Source organism: Peromyscus leucopus, chromosome 7 (genome assembly GCF_004664715.2).
Source record: "Peromyscus leucopus breed LL Stock chromosome 7, UCI_PerLeu_2.1, whole genome shotgun sequence".
NCBI classification, from domain to species: Eukaryota; Metazoa; Chordata; class Mammalia; order Rodentia; family Cricetidae; genus Peromyscus; species Peromyscus leucopus.
The window spans coordinates 102,540,931-102,557,639 of NC_051069.1; the positions used below are offsets into that span (position 1 = coordinate 102,540,931).

The window sequence follows — 16,709 nt, forward strand, 5'->3', positions numbered from 1 at the left end:
CCCTGGAGCGTTATGAGCCACCCCAGTACCCCCAGTATAGAACTAACTGTAATGGTCAAACTGGAGGTCCAGGTGAGAAAATGGCATGAGGACTTTAAAGTCTCATATGTCACTTACATAATTTAATGACACATTTATTTATCAAAATAGAATGTGAAAGTGGACACGGTGGTACACACCTTTAATCTTAGCATTTGGGAGGCAGAAGCAGGCAGATCTCTGTAATTCAAGACTATGGTGATATTTTGTATATGCTTTAACAAATAAAGCTTGTCTGAAGATCAGAGAGCAGAGCTAGCCACAGCGTTAGCCATAGAGGCCAGGCAGTGGTGGCATACACCTTTAATCCCAGCACTCAGGAGGCAGAGGCAGATGGATCTCTGTGAGTTCAGGCCACCCTGGACTACACAAGATTAATCCAGTCTAAAAGAGAAACAGAGCCAGGCGGTGATGGCTCACACTTTAATCCCAGCACTAGAAAGGTTGAGACAGGAAGTGATATGGCTGGGCAGAGAAAGGAATATAAGGCCAGAGGAGACAGGAGATCAGGAGATGGGGGGGGGGGGGCTCTTTAGGCTGAGGGATCAGGGTCATTCAGTCTAAGTATTCATGGAGACAGGATCTTCCCCTTTTGGCTGAGGAGCTGGTGAGGTGAGAAATGGCTATGGCTTGTTTCCTCTCATCTTTCAGCATTTACCCCATATCCAACTCCAGGTTTTTATTATAAGACCAATTAGTATTCGTACAACACAAGACCAATCTGTTCTACATAGAGAGTTCCGGGGCAGCCAGAGCTACATAGTGAGACCCTGTCTTATAAAGCCAAAACAACAACAAAACTGTTGTAAGTTTGAGTACAGTCTGTACTACTTGAGATCCTGTTTTTTAAAGCTTAAATTAGGGGCTGGAGAGATGGCTCAGAGATTAAGAGCACTGGCTGCTCTTCCAGAGGACCTGGATTCAATTCCCAGCAGCCACATGGCAGCTCACAACTGTCTGTAACTACAGTTCCTAACACTCTTACACAGGCATACATATGCAGGCAAAACACCAATCCACTTAAAAAGTAAATGAATAAATATTCTAAAAAAGGGTTGTGGTGGCACATGGCTCTAATTCCAGAACTCGGGAGGCAGAGGCAGGTGGATCTCTGTGAGTTTGAGGCCAGCCTGGGCTACAGAGTGAGTTCCAGGATAGCCAGGGTTGTTTCACAGAGAAACCCTGTCTCACTCCCCCTGCAAAAGAACAGTTTTGTTTATTTATTCTTATATGACATGTATATAGTGTATATTTGTGTGTATATGTAGAGGTCAGAGGATAGTGAGAAGCTGTCTCAGAAAAATAGATAAATAAATAAGAAAAAACAAATAAAGAAATGAACAAAATAGGGACTTAGGGGTATGGTCCAATAGTAGAATACTTGCTTGGTATTAATGAGGACCTGTGCACTGCAAAAATAAATAAAATAGATAAATAAAAATGAAACAATGCCTGAAATAAATGAATATTGTTATAAACGGCAACCCATTAAAGCTGGAAAACCTTGAGTATGTCTATTTAAATCAGCCTCACTTAAACCAGAGGTGGTGGCACATGACTGTAATTCCAGCACTCACGAGGCAGTAGACCAGAAGTTAACAGTGGGAAGTGCCGCTGTTCTTTCTCACCACTAAAATTCGAGGCAGCCTGGGGCTGGCAGTTCAAAATAACTTCCCCATAGCCGAGTCACACTTAGAATCCCTCAATAACCTAGCGCAGCGCTTCTCCAACTTTAGCATGCACTGAAACTCAGAGCTGGGTCCTGTCCTAGAGTCTGTGTTTCGAGGACCCGTTTCCCAAATTTGAGTGGCCTGGCCTGTGGACCACACCTTGTCAGACCACGTGCTAGGGAGGGTTTACGGGGCTAGGCTTCCACTGCTGGGGGCAGTGGGGACTGGCTGTTTCCCGGCTCCGTTCTTTCTTGGTAGCCGAGACAGCCTGAGGGCCCCGGTGGATGACCAGCCCCTGCGCTCAATCAAGGCTGATTTAGGGGAACCGCCATTCGGAGGGACGCGCAGATGCGGGCAATGATTAAACAACAGCTGCTCCGGAGTCACGTGGCCGGGAGAGGCTGGGTCTGCGCTCGGAGCCCAGAGCCGCGGGGTGGGGCGGGGCGGGCGGGAGGCGGGTCCTGCTGGGGCGGGTCCTGGCTGAGGGTCCTCAGGCCCGGAGCCGGAGCGGCTGGCCAGAGTGCCCATGGCCGAGTGGAGCGATTCCACCCGATCGCCGTCATGGCTCCGGGTCCCGCTGTGCACGCTGCTCCTGCTACTGGCGCCGCTCCTGCTGGGCGCTGCGCAAGGCGTCCATGTAAGTCTTCGATGCCACCGCGCGGGGACGCTCCGGTGCTGGGAAGCGGCCAGAGGCCCAGGGAAGCCGCGGCTCTGCAAAGCGGGAATCCGGGGGACCCTCAGTCACCCCTCGGAGCAGGCGGGCCGCCGAGGCGCAGGCAGTGGCCAGGCCTCCCTTAGGGGGCGGGCCGGCCGGCGGGGCGCGCGTCCTTCCTGGTTGCTGGCGCGCGTGGGTTCCGCTGCGGCGGTGCCTTGCGCGCGGACTTGCTTCCCCGTTTGTGCAACGCGATTGGGGGTTAGCTGAGGTGCGCCCGCATCTTTCCAGCTTCGGGTTCTGGGGAGAGGGGCTCCAGGCTGCGCGGGGTTGCGGGAGGGCTCCTCGGGCCGTGGCGTGGAGCACGATCCTTGCGGAGTTCGGGCTTCACGGAGCGCTCCGGAAGGAGAAAAATGGGGTCAGGAGAGGTTCCTGCAGTGGGATCACAGGAATATTTGTATTAGGGGACATCGCCCTTCTCAAACATCTTGTCAGCTTCTTGCTAGCCACCTGCTGGCTGCTTTTAGTTTGGGGTGTTCATTGCCTTTCTGGAAGCCTTTCCTCTTTTAAAGTTGAGGGTGGGAAGAGGCAAACTGCCCCAGGCGAGATCTCTGGGGGCAGGGCGGGGGGAAAGAGGGGCTGAGGCGCGTTGGACACGGCAGCTGGGGAGGTTCTCACCGAACCTGTGAAGGGGACAGTGCGTGGTGGAACACAGCTGCTGCTACTTTGCATTTTGAACGAATCAGCTTGGGGCCGTCCAGATGGACTGAGTCGGGGGTAAGTTAACGTACAAGTTAGTAGACTTTAAGCCTTACAACTTGCCAGAATTACGCTCTTGGAAATGGCACACGTTTATCTAAAACCAGAGTTGAAACTTCTAAGTTTTGAAAAAGAGTTGCTGAGAATGCTTTCATTTAAGGAAAGGGTTATTGCAAATTGAGTGCCTGCTGCTCCGTCTGAGCTTGCCATCCTTGAGAACCAATGGGCAGAGGCTCATGGGAACAGGTAGGGTAGAGGGCAGAAAGGAACCCATAATTCCTTCAGTATCAGTATGGACAGGAAGAGGTAAGAGTTTACGGAGGTCATCGGCCTGGTGTAATTCGTTAGGTAAGAAGTGGGAGAGGCCCTGGGAGAGGCCTCTGCAGAGGTTGCTGTCTCATGGAGAATCGAGGTACCATCTTGAGCCCTTAGACTCGCGTCAAAGAGAGATACCAATCGAATATAGCTTTCCATTGTTTTTTTGTTTGCATCTGCAACATTAACTCTCAAACTTTAGTCCTAGATAAAAAGTTAAAATGCGTGCTTTCTTTTTTTTTTTTGTTTTTTCAAGACAGGGTTTCTCTGTATAGCCCTGACTGTCCTGGAACTCACTCTGTAGACCAGGCTGGCCTCAAACTCAGAGATCTGCCTGGCTCCACCTCCCAGAGTGCTGGAATTAAAGAGGGCAACACCAGCAGCCAGCCATAATAAACTGGGCTGGAGAGATGGCCCAACGGTTAAGAGCACTGGCTGCTCTTCCAAAGGACCCATTCCTAGCACCCACATGGCAGCTCACAACTGTAATTCTAGTTCCAGGGGATTTGACACCTCCACACCAATGCATATAAAATAAAGTTTAAAAAAAGAGAAGAAAAAGAAAAAAAAAGTCATAAACCAATTGCACAAAATACATTGTATGAAAAAGAAATGTCTCAGAATTTTCAGACAGTTGTAGTTACGTTAAGTCTGTTCTTTTGTTTTTAATGACAAGGTCTCATGAAGCCCAAGGTGACCTCTAACTTGGTATGTAGTCAAACATAGCCTTGAACTTCTGACTCTCCTGCCTTTCCCTCTCAGGTGCCTGTTTATGTAGTGCGGAGGGTGGAACCCAGGCCTTTATTCAAGCTAAGCACTCTACCAACTCAGCTATGCCCCAGGCCCAGAAGTCAGCTTTTTATGTTGACTTTTGCAGTCTGCAGTGAACTCACGTGTTGGTGGTCTTTGAAAAACTCTATTGTGCACTCACAGAAAGAGTGAGAATGGAAAGGCAGTGATGTTTAATACTGTTACGAAAAGAGTTTTGACTTAGGGAGAGATTTTCCCTAGACTTCATGCTGAGAGCTGATAATTTAGAGTGTTTTTCCTATTATTTAAAAAAGGAACAATTCATACCTATTGAGGGGAACCTTTAAACATATGAAACACTGTTAGGACGATGAGCACTGAGGCTTGAGATGTGGCCTGCCTGGTAGAGTGCCTGCCTAGCATGCATGAAGCCTGGGATTCCATCCTCAGAACCACATAAACCAACCACCCATGGCAGAGCACACCTATAATCCCAGCACTTGTTAGGTGGAGGCAGGAAGATTGGCAATTCAAGATATACTTAGCTATGCTGTGAATTCAAGGCCAACTTGGCCTATGTGAGACCTGTCATAAAAAAGAAAAAAAAGAAGGAAAGAACAAAATAAAACTATCCATCACGCATCACGCCGTGATTGCGGTGTCTTTTAATAATAAAGCATAGCAACCAACTCATATTTTAGTGGCTTGGATTTGAGGCAGGTTGGAGCTGTGTAAGTGGTCTGTGGGCTTTTATTGGATGGGGACGAGGATGCTTTAATAATCTATCCCACAAAGCTGATGCCAGTTCCTGGTTGCAGGCGGAGCTCATCTGGAAGTCTCTCACTGGCCACTGTCCTTTCTAAAGAAGTCACTTGCCTTCCCGAGTCCGCCTGCCCTGGGCTGCTGGGGACTCTCTGGGAGCTGAGAGAATGGTACTCTTCAGGCAGCTGTCCCTGGGTTCCAAGGCTGCCCTGGCTGCAGCCACTGTCTTCGTGTCCATGATCCTCTCCCGCTCCTTTCTGGCTGAGACTCTCGAGCTCCGGGCCTGGCGCTGGCTGTTCCGCCTGCAGCTGGCCCTGTTTGTCAACTCCCTCATGCTCATTGGTTCCTTGTACATCTGGCGGAGCACGGTGAGCAGCCTCAGCCAATCCCCTGCCGTGGAATCCACCTGTTTCCAGCTTTGGAAGCTGGTTGTCGTGGCATTTCTGGCCCTGGCACATTCCAGTTTCTTCACCATGCTCTTCCTGGTGGCCGAGGAACCCTATGTGTTTTCCTTAGCAGCCTACTCCTGCCTGGGTGCTTACATTATTATGGTTTTCTTCCTTTGTATCTTGAACGCCATGGAGCAGGCCTACCAGTTCTTAGCCTGGCGCACCGGTAGGGTGGTGGGCAGCCTTGACAAGACAAGGCACCTGGTGCTCAGGCCTGCCCTGGCGGTGGCAGTGACAGCCGTACTCAGTACCATTGGCCTTCTGAATGCTGCCCAGCCCCCAGTGGTGAAAACCGTGGAGGTGCCCATCCATCAGCTACCCGCCTCTATGAATAACCTCAAGATTGTGCTCCTTTCGGACATTCACTTGGGGCCCACGGTGGGCAGAACCAAGATGGAGATGTTTGTGAGGATGGTGAACAGGCTAGAGCCCGACATCACCGTGATCGTGGGTGACCTCTCCGATTCGGAGGCCTCCACCCTGCGGACGGCAGTTGCTCCTTTGGGCCAGCTCCGTGCCCGTCTGGGCACCTACTTCGTCACGGGGAATCACGAATACTACACGTCGGATGTCAGCAACTGGTTCGCACTGCTAGAATCCTTGCATGTCCGACCTCTGCATAACGAGAACGTGAAGATTTCTGCCCCCAGGGACCAGGACGGTGGTGGGGCTGATAAAGAGTGGGTCTGCCTGGCGGGCGTGGATGACATAGAAGCGGACATCCTTCACTACGCCGGCCACGGCATGGACCTTGACAAAGCTCTGGAGGGCTGCAGCCCAGACAGCGCCACCATCTTGCTGGCTCACCAGCCTCTGGCTGCCAAGAGAGCCCTCCAGGCTCGGCCAGATATAAACTTAATTCTTTCTGGGCACACTCACGCCGGGCAGATCTTCCCCTGGAATGTCGCAGCCTATCTCCTGAACCCTTTCTTTGCTGGACTCTACCAAGTAGGCCAGGCTACATTTGTGTATGTCAGTCCAGGCACAGCCTACTATGGGATACCCATGAGGTTGGGGAGCAGGGCGGAAATCACAGAACTCATCCTGTGGCGGGCTCCCTAAGCCTGCCTCAGTGGTCCTGCCCTGTCTTGTCCTTACCCAACACCTTTGTCCATCTCCTGCTCCAGTCTAGCCCTGCCAGAACCCTTCGGCCACAGCCTGCTGGGAACAGCGACTTGCAAGGGAACCACCCGGCTGCCTGACAAGTTCAGGCTGATTAAACTCTTCAGATAATCAGTTGCTTTTTGGTAGTACACCTGTGGGTCCACTCGGCCACATCCATGCGAACACACGTTTGTTTTCCAGCCTGCTGTAGAGAAGAGGTCCTTTTGTAGAGGGAAGAGTGGTTGGAAAGGACACCTTAGTTCAAACTCAGGGAGAGGCAGGAACACTTGTCTCCTGTGGGGTTAACCCTGGGTAGGACTTGGGTGGGTTCTGAAATGTCTTGATCTGGAGACAGTTGGTCTGGGCATGGACCAGTTGAGAGGTCAGTTGAGATGGGCGCCATCCCTCTGCTTGCTGGAGGACTGTATCCCTTTCCCCCTTGGTTCAGTCAAGGTCACCTTTATTGAGGACATCAGTAGAACCCATGAGAGCATGGGGCCCTTCCTGTCTTGACCTTGAGAGGTGCTGATTGCTGGGCTTGGTGGCTGGAGAAGAAATCATGGGAATCGTGGTAGGTGACGGCTCTAGTCTCTTCCTATCTTGGCGGCTCTGAATCCTGGTTCTGTGTCGTCTTTGGATGTTTTCTGTGTTCAGGGGTGAGGGAAGGACTCTGATGTGAAGAGGTGGGTCTCAAGGCTGAGTGTGGTGCAGGGACAGAGCACTTGCCTAGAAGGTGCCCGACTCTGAGTTCCAACCCAGCATCACAAAACAAAACTGTAAGGTGGAGAGAGAGAGTGTGGTGTGTGTGTGTGTGTGTGTGTGTGTGTGTGTGTGTGTGTGTACGTACGTACATACATGTGAAGGGATGCCACGTCCTTCTGAAAGGTCATTCTATGGCCTGATGGTTAAGTAGCTTTACTGGTCATGGTGAGTGTGGGATTCTTAGTACAGATAAACATTAAACAAGGCCTTAGAAACCCATGCTCCCTTCAAAGTGGCTTTGCTTGTTTGAGGCCGGCTTCAGTTCACTCATAGCCAGATGGAGTGAGGCCTCTAAGAGTTGCTAATGGCAGGAGGCCATCTGTCACCGTTGGATGACTCAGGAGGTTAGAGCCCCCTCCCCATCACCCCAGGTTTGCGTCTGAGCTTTTGGTGAGAGGCTGAGGTTTCTTGTCTACCCATAGGAAAGCTGAAGTTGATATGACTGTGATCTACCTCTGCCCCTGCCCGTTCCCCCAGGCCCTGGCTCTGGAATGACAGGACTGGTTTACCTGCCTGGGGGGTGGGGGTGGGGCGGCAGGAGACGATGGACACGGATGGACTCTAATCCATCTACCTTGGCCGCAGGCAACAGAAGCATAGGGCCATCCCTAGGGCTTCTAGACCCACAAGAAAAACAAAGGGGGGCTGGAGAGATGGCTCAAGGGTTAAGAGCACTGTCTGCTCTTAAAGAGGACCCGAGTTCAATTCCCAGCAACCACATGATGGTTCACAACCATCTGTAGTGAGATCTGGTGTCCTCTTCTGGAGTGCAGGCAGAACACTGTATACATAATAAATAAATCTTAAAAAAGGAAAGAAAGAAAGAAAAACAAAAGGAGCTATCTCGTGCAATGTCTGCAGATTGTTGGTCTAGCCTTTGCCAGGGGTGAGAGAGACTTTGCCCTTTTTATATCAGAAAGCTTCTCTTAGGAAAAGGCCTCATTGAGATGTGTTGAGGAACATCTGAGTAGCTTAGACTCAGGGCCTGGCGTTCTCTGGAGGGAGGCACAGGTGCCCTCTGCCTGGAGAGGGGCTTCCTGCTGCTTATGAGGGGGGCTGATGTCTGGCAGTGACTTGTCCTCCTTAGATCCCTGGCTTCCATCAGCCCCAAAATGGGTGTAATTCCTGTATCTACCTCAAGGCTGCTTTGGCTGGGAAAATGTGGCGACTGTACCCATAGTCGGCACTTAGTGTTATGTTCATACCATGCTAATCAGAGACCTGCTAAGGAATGTGCCTGGAGAGTCTCTGGAGCAGCCAGGCCTGGGGACTGTCAGTGAGTGGCATGATGCCCTCCAGCAGAGCCCAGATGTCCATGTGATACCTGCTGAGAGCCTCCTTCCTGTCGTGTGCCCGAGTTTCCTATGCGTACTCTGCTTTGTAGATGGGGGTTCTTCATCTTCTTGTCCTTCTGGTGTGATGGAGTCTGGGGGATGCAGGAAGCTACTCACACACTCTTGTTTCCCAGTAGATAAGGTATTGGCAGAGGGCCATCCAGTTTAAAAACAAATGCACACCTGTCATCCCCAGCACTCAGCGGGTGGAGACAGGACATTGGGAGTTCAGAGCTACTGGTGAGTTAGTGAGTTTGAGGCCATCCTGGGCTACATGAGACCCTAAGAGAGAGAGAGAGAGAGAGAGAGAGAGAGAGAGAGAGAGAGAGAGAGAGAGAGAGAGAGAGAGAGAGAGAGAGAGAGAGAGAGAGAGAGAGAGAGAGAGCGCTTTGTCTTGAAACTTACTTTGTTCAGGATTTCAGTGAACTGGGAGAGACTTTGTAGAAACCACGATTTATTGATGGGATCTGGGAGAGACACTACTCAGCCCCTAGCTCTCCCATACCCTCCTGGGCACCTCTCCCACCTGCCACCCTCCAGACGAAGGTCACTTTCTCCAGTGTTCCCCATTTCTGGTTTCTCAACCCCTTTCAGGGTCCTGACTGGCCTTCCTGTTCTGCTTTGCTTTGGGTCTCCCCAGACCAAGCTGACATCTTTTCACTCCTGATGCCACGGGGAGCCCTTGGACTCCGGATCCCTGCCTCTCTGGTTATGTTTACTGGTTCCTTGACCTCTGGATCTGTCTCTTCAGGGCCCTGGGCTTGATGAAGTTGGCTTTGGCGTCCTGGGTCTCTCGTGTTTGATACTGTATCTTGTCATCCATGTGCATGGCATTCATCCTATTTTATTTGTTTTTATTTTTGAGACGGGGTCTTGCTGTGTGTACCAGTTGGCCTTCAGCTTACAGTCATCCTCCTGCCTCTGCCTCCCAAGAGCTGGATGCCAGGCGTGTGTCACCACACCTGGCTCCTTCATCCTCTCTGACCTCTGTTTTACCAAATGCTTTCCTATTAACGGGTGTGGGTTGGGTTACAACTCAGTGGTAGAGAACTTGCCTTGCAAGTGTGAGGCCCTAGGCTCAGTCTCAGGACCATGACAGAAAGGAAAAATAGTGATCAGAGCCAGGGAGGTGGCTCAGCAGCTGACAGCCAGCCCCAGGCCAGGGAGGTGGCTCTGGATGACATCCCCACCAAACCTGACTCCAGTTCTGTTCCTGGAACCCATGGTGGAAGGAGAGAACCCACTCCACAGAGCTGTCCTCCCACCTCCCCCTGTATGCGGCACCAAGTGTGTGCCCACACTCACACACAGATCATATAGCACACACGCAGCCATACAAACAGAATAATCTCTGAAGAGACGAGGCTGCCTGCTTTTCTGAAGATCGTGTATAGAAGGGAAACAGCTGTTCTGTTCTCGGCTGTCTCCTACTTTGGTCTTAGTAGAGCATTCGGATAACGCCTCCGGGTTATCCAGCCCGTTGGCATGGAGGTGTTCGTGGATTCCCTTCTCCTCCTTCCCTCCCTGACTGGGTCTCACTAAGGAGCCAGCTGCTCTGGAAGTCATGTTCTTCCTGCCTCAGCCCCCGACTCGGGATTGCAGACATGTGCCTCCACGTCCATTCCCTCACAGTCACCTTTATTTCTGTGGTACCGGTTGTAGTGTCCGCTCCTTCCTTTCTGAATTCAGTCGTTGGAGTGTAGCTGAGGGTCAGTCGATCGTGCTGTTGCCAAATATCTATTTTGCTTATTCTTTGTGCTGTTTTTTTTTCTGGCTCCTGTTTCATTGATCTCTGTTCTTTTGTTTTGGTTTTGTTGTTGTGATTGTTGTTTTTTGTTTGTGTGTTTTGGAGACAGGGTCTCAATATGTAGCCCTGGCTGGCCTGAAACTCACTGCATAGACCAGGCTAGCCTGGAACTCAGGGAGAGCCTTCTGCCTCTGCCTCCCGAGTGCCGGGATCAAAGGTGTGCGTGCCCAGTTCCTTCTCTAATTTCTTAAGGAACTGTCTTTTTACAGTTTTCTTTGGTTTGAATCCAAGTCTGATAAAGTTCCGTATATCCTGCATGCTGTGTCTAAGTGTGTGACATTCCCCGTACACATGCATGCACAAAGAAGTAAGTGAAAATAATTGAGGACATCTTTAGTTAATGTGTATTTTAAAATTAACTTGTGTGTGTGTGTGTGTGTGTGTGTGTGTGTGTGTGTGTGTGTAGTGCTAATAGAGAGGTCAGAGGTCAGCTTGCAGGAGCTAGTTCTCTCCCACCATGTGGGTCTCTGGGATCGAACTCACATTGTACAGCTTGGTGCCAAGTGCCTTTACTCAGCAATTTTTTTTTTTTAGATTTATTTTTATGTTTAATCATGTGTAGTTCTTTGTGTCTTACATGTGGGTGTGTGCACATGCGTGCAGGTGCCTCAGGAAGCCAAAGGCCTGGAGCTAGAGTTAGAGATGGTTGTGAGTTGCTTGACTTGGGTCTTCTGAACCACTGAGCCGTCTCTCCAGCTTCCTAGTTTTATTTTATTTTGGGTTTTTCGAGACAGGGTTTCTCTGTGTAGCCCTGGCTGTCCTGGAACTCACTTTGTAGACCAGGCTGGCTCGAACTCACAGAGATCCACCTGCCTCTGCCTCCCCAGTGCTGGGATTAAAGACGTGCACCACCACCGCCTGGCTTATTTTTTTTTTTTTTTTTTAAAAACTGTACATTTGTCTTTATTTTTCCCTGAGATAAAGGGACAGAATCAAGCTGATTACTGGTCAGGAGTGCAGGAGGCTGAGGATCCAGACCCAAAGTGCTCACTGCTCTCTGTGTTCTCTGCTCGCCTGTGCCTGTCCCATGGCAGTGCCCTCTTTTTAGCCAGACCTTTGAAATGTGAAGAAGAAAAAAAAATTTTAACACAAGACATCTATGAATAAACAAAATTAATAAGCAGAGGTGTGGGGCAGAGCAAGTATCCGTAAACCTGTCCCTGGGGTATTACTGTCACCGTGGACCTCAGCTGTCCAGGCTGTACTGGCCACAGCAGCCTCTGGATTTCTGGTCATCAGGAATCGCCCTTGGCTTTCTCTGTGACATGTGACCGTAGGGACTGTCGAGGCCTTGGCTGTGCAGAGCCCTCCCCTCCTCCTCCCCCTCTTTCCAGAGCCCTGGGTTGCTAGTGGACAGCTGGGGTTTTCCACCCTGGAGCTGGGGGGAGCTGACAGGGCTTGTGGGGACCCATTGGATAGGAATTCCCTAGCTTTCTCCAAAAGTTCATAATGACCCTTAGCCTGTGACGTCACCACGCTGCTTTTACTCTTTGTTCAAGTCCAGGAATGTGCATAAGGGATGCAGATATATTTATTTTTAGCACTGAGGACTAGAACTCTTGGGGGAGATGTTCAAGTTACCCATTGACGCCTTTACTGTTACAGTTAATGTTTTATTTTTTTTTATTTTTTTTTTTTTTTTTTTTTTTTTTTTTTTTTTTTTGGACGGTTTTCTGTGTGCTTTTTTTTGGAATCACTTGTACCAGCTGCTCGACTCACAGAGATCGCCTGTCTGCTCCAGTGCTATTAAGCGTGCGCCACCCGCAACGTTTTATTTTTTAAAGATGCTTAGAGCTGAAAAAAAAAATCACACTGGTCAGCATTAGACTCTTGAGAAGTACTTGGTCGAAGGGTATTTTGTGCGTACTGCCTTTTTTTTTTTAACCTCCAATATTATGCGCAGTATGTGTATAGTGGGGTGGGGACCGGAGGGGCCCTGAACATCCAGTACGGTTGCTTGGAATTAATGTTTTCTGTTCCTATGGCTACATACTTTGTAAACACTGACGCCACTACCCTGCAGTGTGAAATAAAAATGTATCGATTATGATGCCATTTCAGTGTCCATTCATTCAGAAGGAGTTGAACTGTACACTGGGCAAGTCTGAAGGGTTTGTTAATCACCAGAAGCTAGCTTCCTGTCTTTCCTTTTCCTCTTTTGCTTCTTCCTCCTCTCCTGCTCCTCCCTCCCCTTCCTCCCTCCTTGTCCCCTCTCCCCTTCTGCCTCCTCTTTTTAAAAGAATTTTATTATTTATTTATTTGCGTGTGCTGTGCGTGTGCCTGTGTGAGTTCATGTGCACCTTGTGTGCAGGAGGCTGGAAGAAGGCGTCGGCTCCTCTAGAGCCGGAGTTCCAGTTGTGAGCTGTGTGATGTGGGTGCTGGGGACTGAACTGGGGCCTCTGGGTGAGCGGAAGTGCTCTCTTTACCCCAGAACCACCTCCCCAGCCTCCTGCCATTTTCTGGTAACCTCGTGGGTGTCAGGAAGTCCAGAGGGAGCTGGCTGCCAGGGGCATTGCTTTGGAACCACAAGTGGGTTTTCTTTTCCTTGTCAGGGAAGGTTAGAAATGACTGTCTGGAGGCTGGCCAGTGGTGGTGCGTGCCTCTAATCCCAGCACAAAAAGACAAAGAAAAGAAACGACTGTCTGTCCTTTGGGTTCCCCACCTCTGCTATGGCCTTACTGCTCCTCTGAGACCCTTCTTGGACCCCTTCCCCGGGTCTGAGTAACATGATGTTGTTCATGTATTGGAAATTACTACAGTTTTTGTATGTGTATGCATGTATGTGCGTGTGCACGTGCTACACACGTGGAGCTCACAGGACAACTTTGAGGAGTTCTTTGCACCCTGTGAGTCCTGGGAATCAAACTCAGGTTGTCAGGCATGGTGGCCAGGTGTCCGCCCTCTGTGCCATCTCCCTGGTGCTGTCCTGGCTAACGGTTGAAGGAGATGCAGTCCATCCTGGTGGGGGAGGCATGGTGAGGTATGGTAAGGCTGTGTAAGCAATCAGGAAGTAGGGTTGACCTACAAAACCTCAAGACATGCCCTCAGTGGCCGGCTTTCTCCAGCAAGGGTCTAAATGTTCCACAACCTTCTAAAACAGGATCGTTGTCTGGAGGCCAGATGTTTGGACTCTGTGCCCACGGGTGACATTTTACATTCAAATCGCAACAGGTGTCCTAACAGTCATGCTCGCAGGTGACACAGAGCTGGGCAGTGACTGTAGCCTGTGGCAGGAGAGGGTGAACAATACTTCCTGTCCGCTCCCACAGGCTGCTTTTCTGCCTCTTGAGGGACAGGGTTTGAAAAGATCCCCACAGGGGCAGCATGCCAAGTGCTGGAGGCATGGTCTCTGTTCTGCCATACCCCACACCTGGGATACCCGCTCTCGGAGCCATGCTTAGGTATAAATAGTCCACTGCTGTCCCCGCGATGCTTCTGCTGTTAGCTGGGCCCCACAGGTGGGTCAGGTGGAATTCCATGGTCGAGCACTATGTAGTTGTTCCAGGTTTATTGTAAGGAAGATTAAAAGTTCTAGACCTTTCACTGGATCCATAAAAGCCCTTGTACATGGTGAGGGCTCGCTGGATGTTGATAGGGAAAACCATTCCAGTTTGGTCCCAGTTTGTATTCCAGCAAGAGAAATAACAGTAGAATGCTCTCTCTACTCCTGGGATCCACTGGGAGTGAGTGACAAGAGAGAATGATGGTGTGTCACAGTTCCTAGTATAAATGTTGGCTTAAACTGCGCTGACAGTATCCTAAGGCCTGGACACACCTCTTTCCTGAGGACACAGGTAGGTACCCTAAGTCCCATTGTTGAGGGCTTGGGAATACTGCTTGTGCTGGCGGTCACACTGTAGGGTCCTTCCTTCAGGGGATCCATTCACCTCTCCCTTTAACCACTGTCCCAGGAAACTGACTCAAAGCTGAGAACTGGAAACAGGCTTCTCAGTTTTCTAGTGGAAGACATTAGCCATTGCGTATCTGTCTCACCATACGGGGATGCTGTGATTTCCAAGACACTGCCTATCTCACCACACGGGGATATGGTGGTTTTCAAGACACTGCCCGGGATCACTACTGGAAATTGTGTCCCTCGGCTTTTGATGTCTACAGGGTCCCCTGGTAATGCTGGGATCCTGTCATCCCCAGCGATAGAGGGGCAGTGTCATAGCCGTACCTTTGGTCACCACTCCTAAGGACACTGTCATGGAGAGGCTAAGGCTACCAAGCCCTCCTCACTGATGCCCTCACTGAAGGTCCATCTCTGGGCCTGCTGAGGCCTATGGTTTATATAGTCGGACAGTAGGCTCTCTCAGGTCCGTCTTTACCTTGCCCCTCCCCCCCAGCCATCGCTTCCTCAGGGTCATAGGCACTCCTGGCATCGTCCCTTCCTGCAGACTGCTGTCACGTTTGTGTCCAAGAAACCATTCCATGAGTTTAGGGATCAGAGCCAGCACCAAGGTGACACTTATGGGTCATGGCAGACACCCCACTCCAGGGTCCTCTCCCAGGACACTGTGTGCTCTGCCCCTCTAGATTCATTCCACTGTTCCACCATGGTTAGACCCTCCACCATGCTCTCCTGGTAGGAGATGAGGGTCTCTGCAGTCAACATCACAGAAGCGTGTACCACTCAAAGACTGCCCCGAACTCGTCAGTCTCTCTTCAGAGCTTCCAAACCTGCTAGTCAAGCCAGCCAGCCTTGCCATCTGTCCAGCTCCCGATAAACCAAACGAGCTAAGGCACGTGCCGACTCCCGCGTGAGGAGATTCTTCAGCGGGTAGAGCACTTGCTGTGCAAGCCTGATGATCTGGGTTCAGTCCCACAACGTGCAGGAAAGAGGAGGGAGGGAACTGACTCCACAGTTGTCTGATCGCCTTGTGCGTGCTGTGGCACGTACACACACACACACACACACACACACACACACACACACAGTCACATGCCAAATCCTGCCCCCCTTTACCTCTTCTGTCTAGCATAGGTGAGGAGCACAGCGTTCATTTTGGGGTATCCTTGCTCACCCACTAAACACTAGCTGTAAGGTCTGGTTGCTAGTCGACACCTCCCCCAACTCCAGATGCTGACCCACAACCCATGTTTGGGTGTTTATTACAGCTCCCATGGCTCTGACAGAAGAAACCTAAGGGTTTATTTTTGCTCACGGTGTGAGTGTGCAGTCCACCATGATGGGGAAGGCATGATGGCAGAAGTGTGAAGCGGCTGGGCACATTGTGTCCACAGTGGAAAGCAAGAAATGAATTTTGGTACTCAGCTCAATTTCTCTTTTTTTCTTCAGCCAGGAACCCCAGTCCATGGCGTAGTGCCTCCCACAATCTGAGTGGGTCTCCCAAACCCAGTTAAAACTTCCTGGAAACTCTCTCACAGACATGCTGCGAAGAGACACCATGACTAAGGCAACTCATAAAAGCAAGCATTTAATTGGGGGCTTGCTTAGAGTTCCAGAGGGTTAAAGTTCATGACCATGGCAGGAGCGTGGCAACAGGTAGACAGATCTGGTGCCAGAGCAGTAGCTGAGAGCTGACATCTGATCCACAAACAGAGATAACTGGGAAGGCTCGGCTTTAGACGCCTCAAAGACCACTCATAGTGACACATCTCCTTCAACAAGGCCACACCTTTTCCTAGGGACACACCTCCTCTAAACAAGACCACACCTCACAATCCTTTCTAAACAATTCTACCCGGAGGGTGGTGGTGGTGTACAGCTTTGATCCCAGCACTTGGGAGGCAGAGGCAGTTGGATCTCAGTGCATTAGAGGCCAGCCTGGTCTACAGAGTGAGTTCCAGGACAGCCAGGGCTTACACAGAGAAACCTTGTCTAGAGAAACCAAAAAAGAAAAGAAAAGAAACAATTCTACCATTTGGGGACCAAGCACTCAAATATATGAGGCCATGAGGACCATTCTTATCCAAAATACCACACTTACCCTGGAGGTTCCTCTTGGTGATTCTAAATTCCATTAAGCTGACAGTCAGGGTTACCCTTCTCATGAGGCGATTCCTGGTACCACTTGTCTTAATCTGGGTTCCTCTGAAAACTGAACCTGAAACAAGGGTTTGGGGGCAGGTAGCTTGAGAATCCAGACAAGAGCACAGGAATGAGGGGCAGGAGAAGAAGGGAAGCCCTGTGAATATTTTCTAGCCCAAATTATGGAGGTCAGCCAACCCACCTGCTGCTTAGGACCACGCTTCTATAAGTCCTCAGTTAACTCTGCAGTCCTGGGTCCATCCACCTTTTTCTTCAGCCTCATGGAGCTTGTGACTAGGTCCTATACACCA

The 16,709-nt window shown here is 50.4% G+C and overlaps 2 protein-coding genes across 4 annotated transcripts in view; both read left to right on the forward strand.

Annotated features, from left to right (window-relative positions):
• The first annotated feature begins 2,172 nt into the window (after window positions 1-2,172).
• The window catches only part of Glb1 (galactosidase beta 1), a 76,457-nt gene continuing 61,920 nt past the window's right edge, over window positions 2,173-16,709 (forward strand). The window contains exon 1 of the mRNA XM_028892981.2: window positions 2,173-2,346. Within this exon, the coding sequence (XP_028748814.1) occupies window positions 2,236-2,346 (111 nt within the window). The 5' untranslated portion in view covers window positions 2,173-2,235. The remainder of the gene's footprint in view (window positions 2,347-16,709) is intronic.
• On the forward strand, window positions 2,259-6,632 carry Tmppe (transmembrane protein with metallophosphoesterase domain). Of its 3 annotated transcripts, none has more exons than XM_028892978.2 (2): window positions 2,259-2,346; window positions 5,004-6,632. In XM_028892978.2, the coding sequence occupies exon 2, from the start codon at window positions 5,115-5,117 to the stop codon at window positions 6,456-6,458; it is 1,344 nt and encodes a 447-aa protein (XP_028748811.1). In that variant the 5' UTR covers window positions 2,259-2,346; window positions 5,004-5,114; the 3' UTR covers window positions 6,459-6,632. The 3 variants fall into 3 exon arrangements, with proteins under 3 accessions (XP_028748811.1, XP_028748813.1, XP_028748812.1); XM_028892980.2 differs by lacking the exon at window positions 2,259-2,346 and adding an exon at window positions 2,549-2,632; XM_028892979.2 differs by lacking the exon at window positions 2,259-2,346 and adding an exon at window positions 3,051-3,138.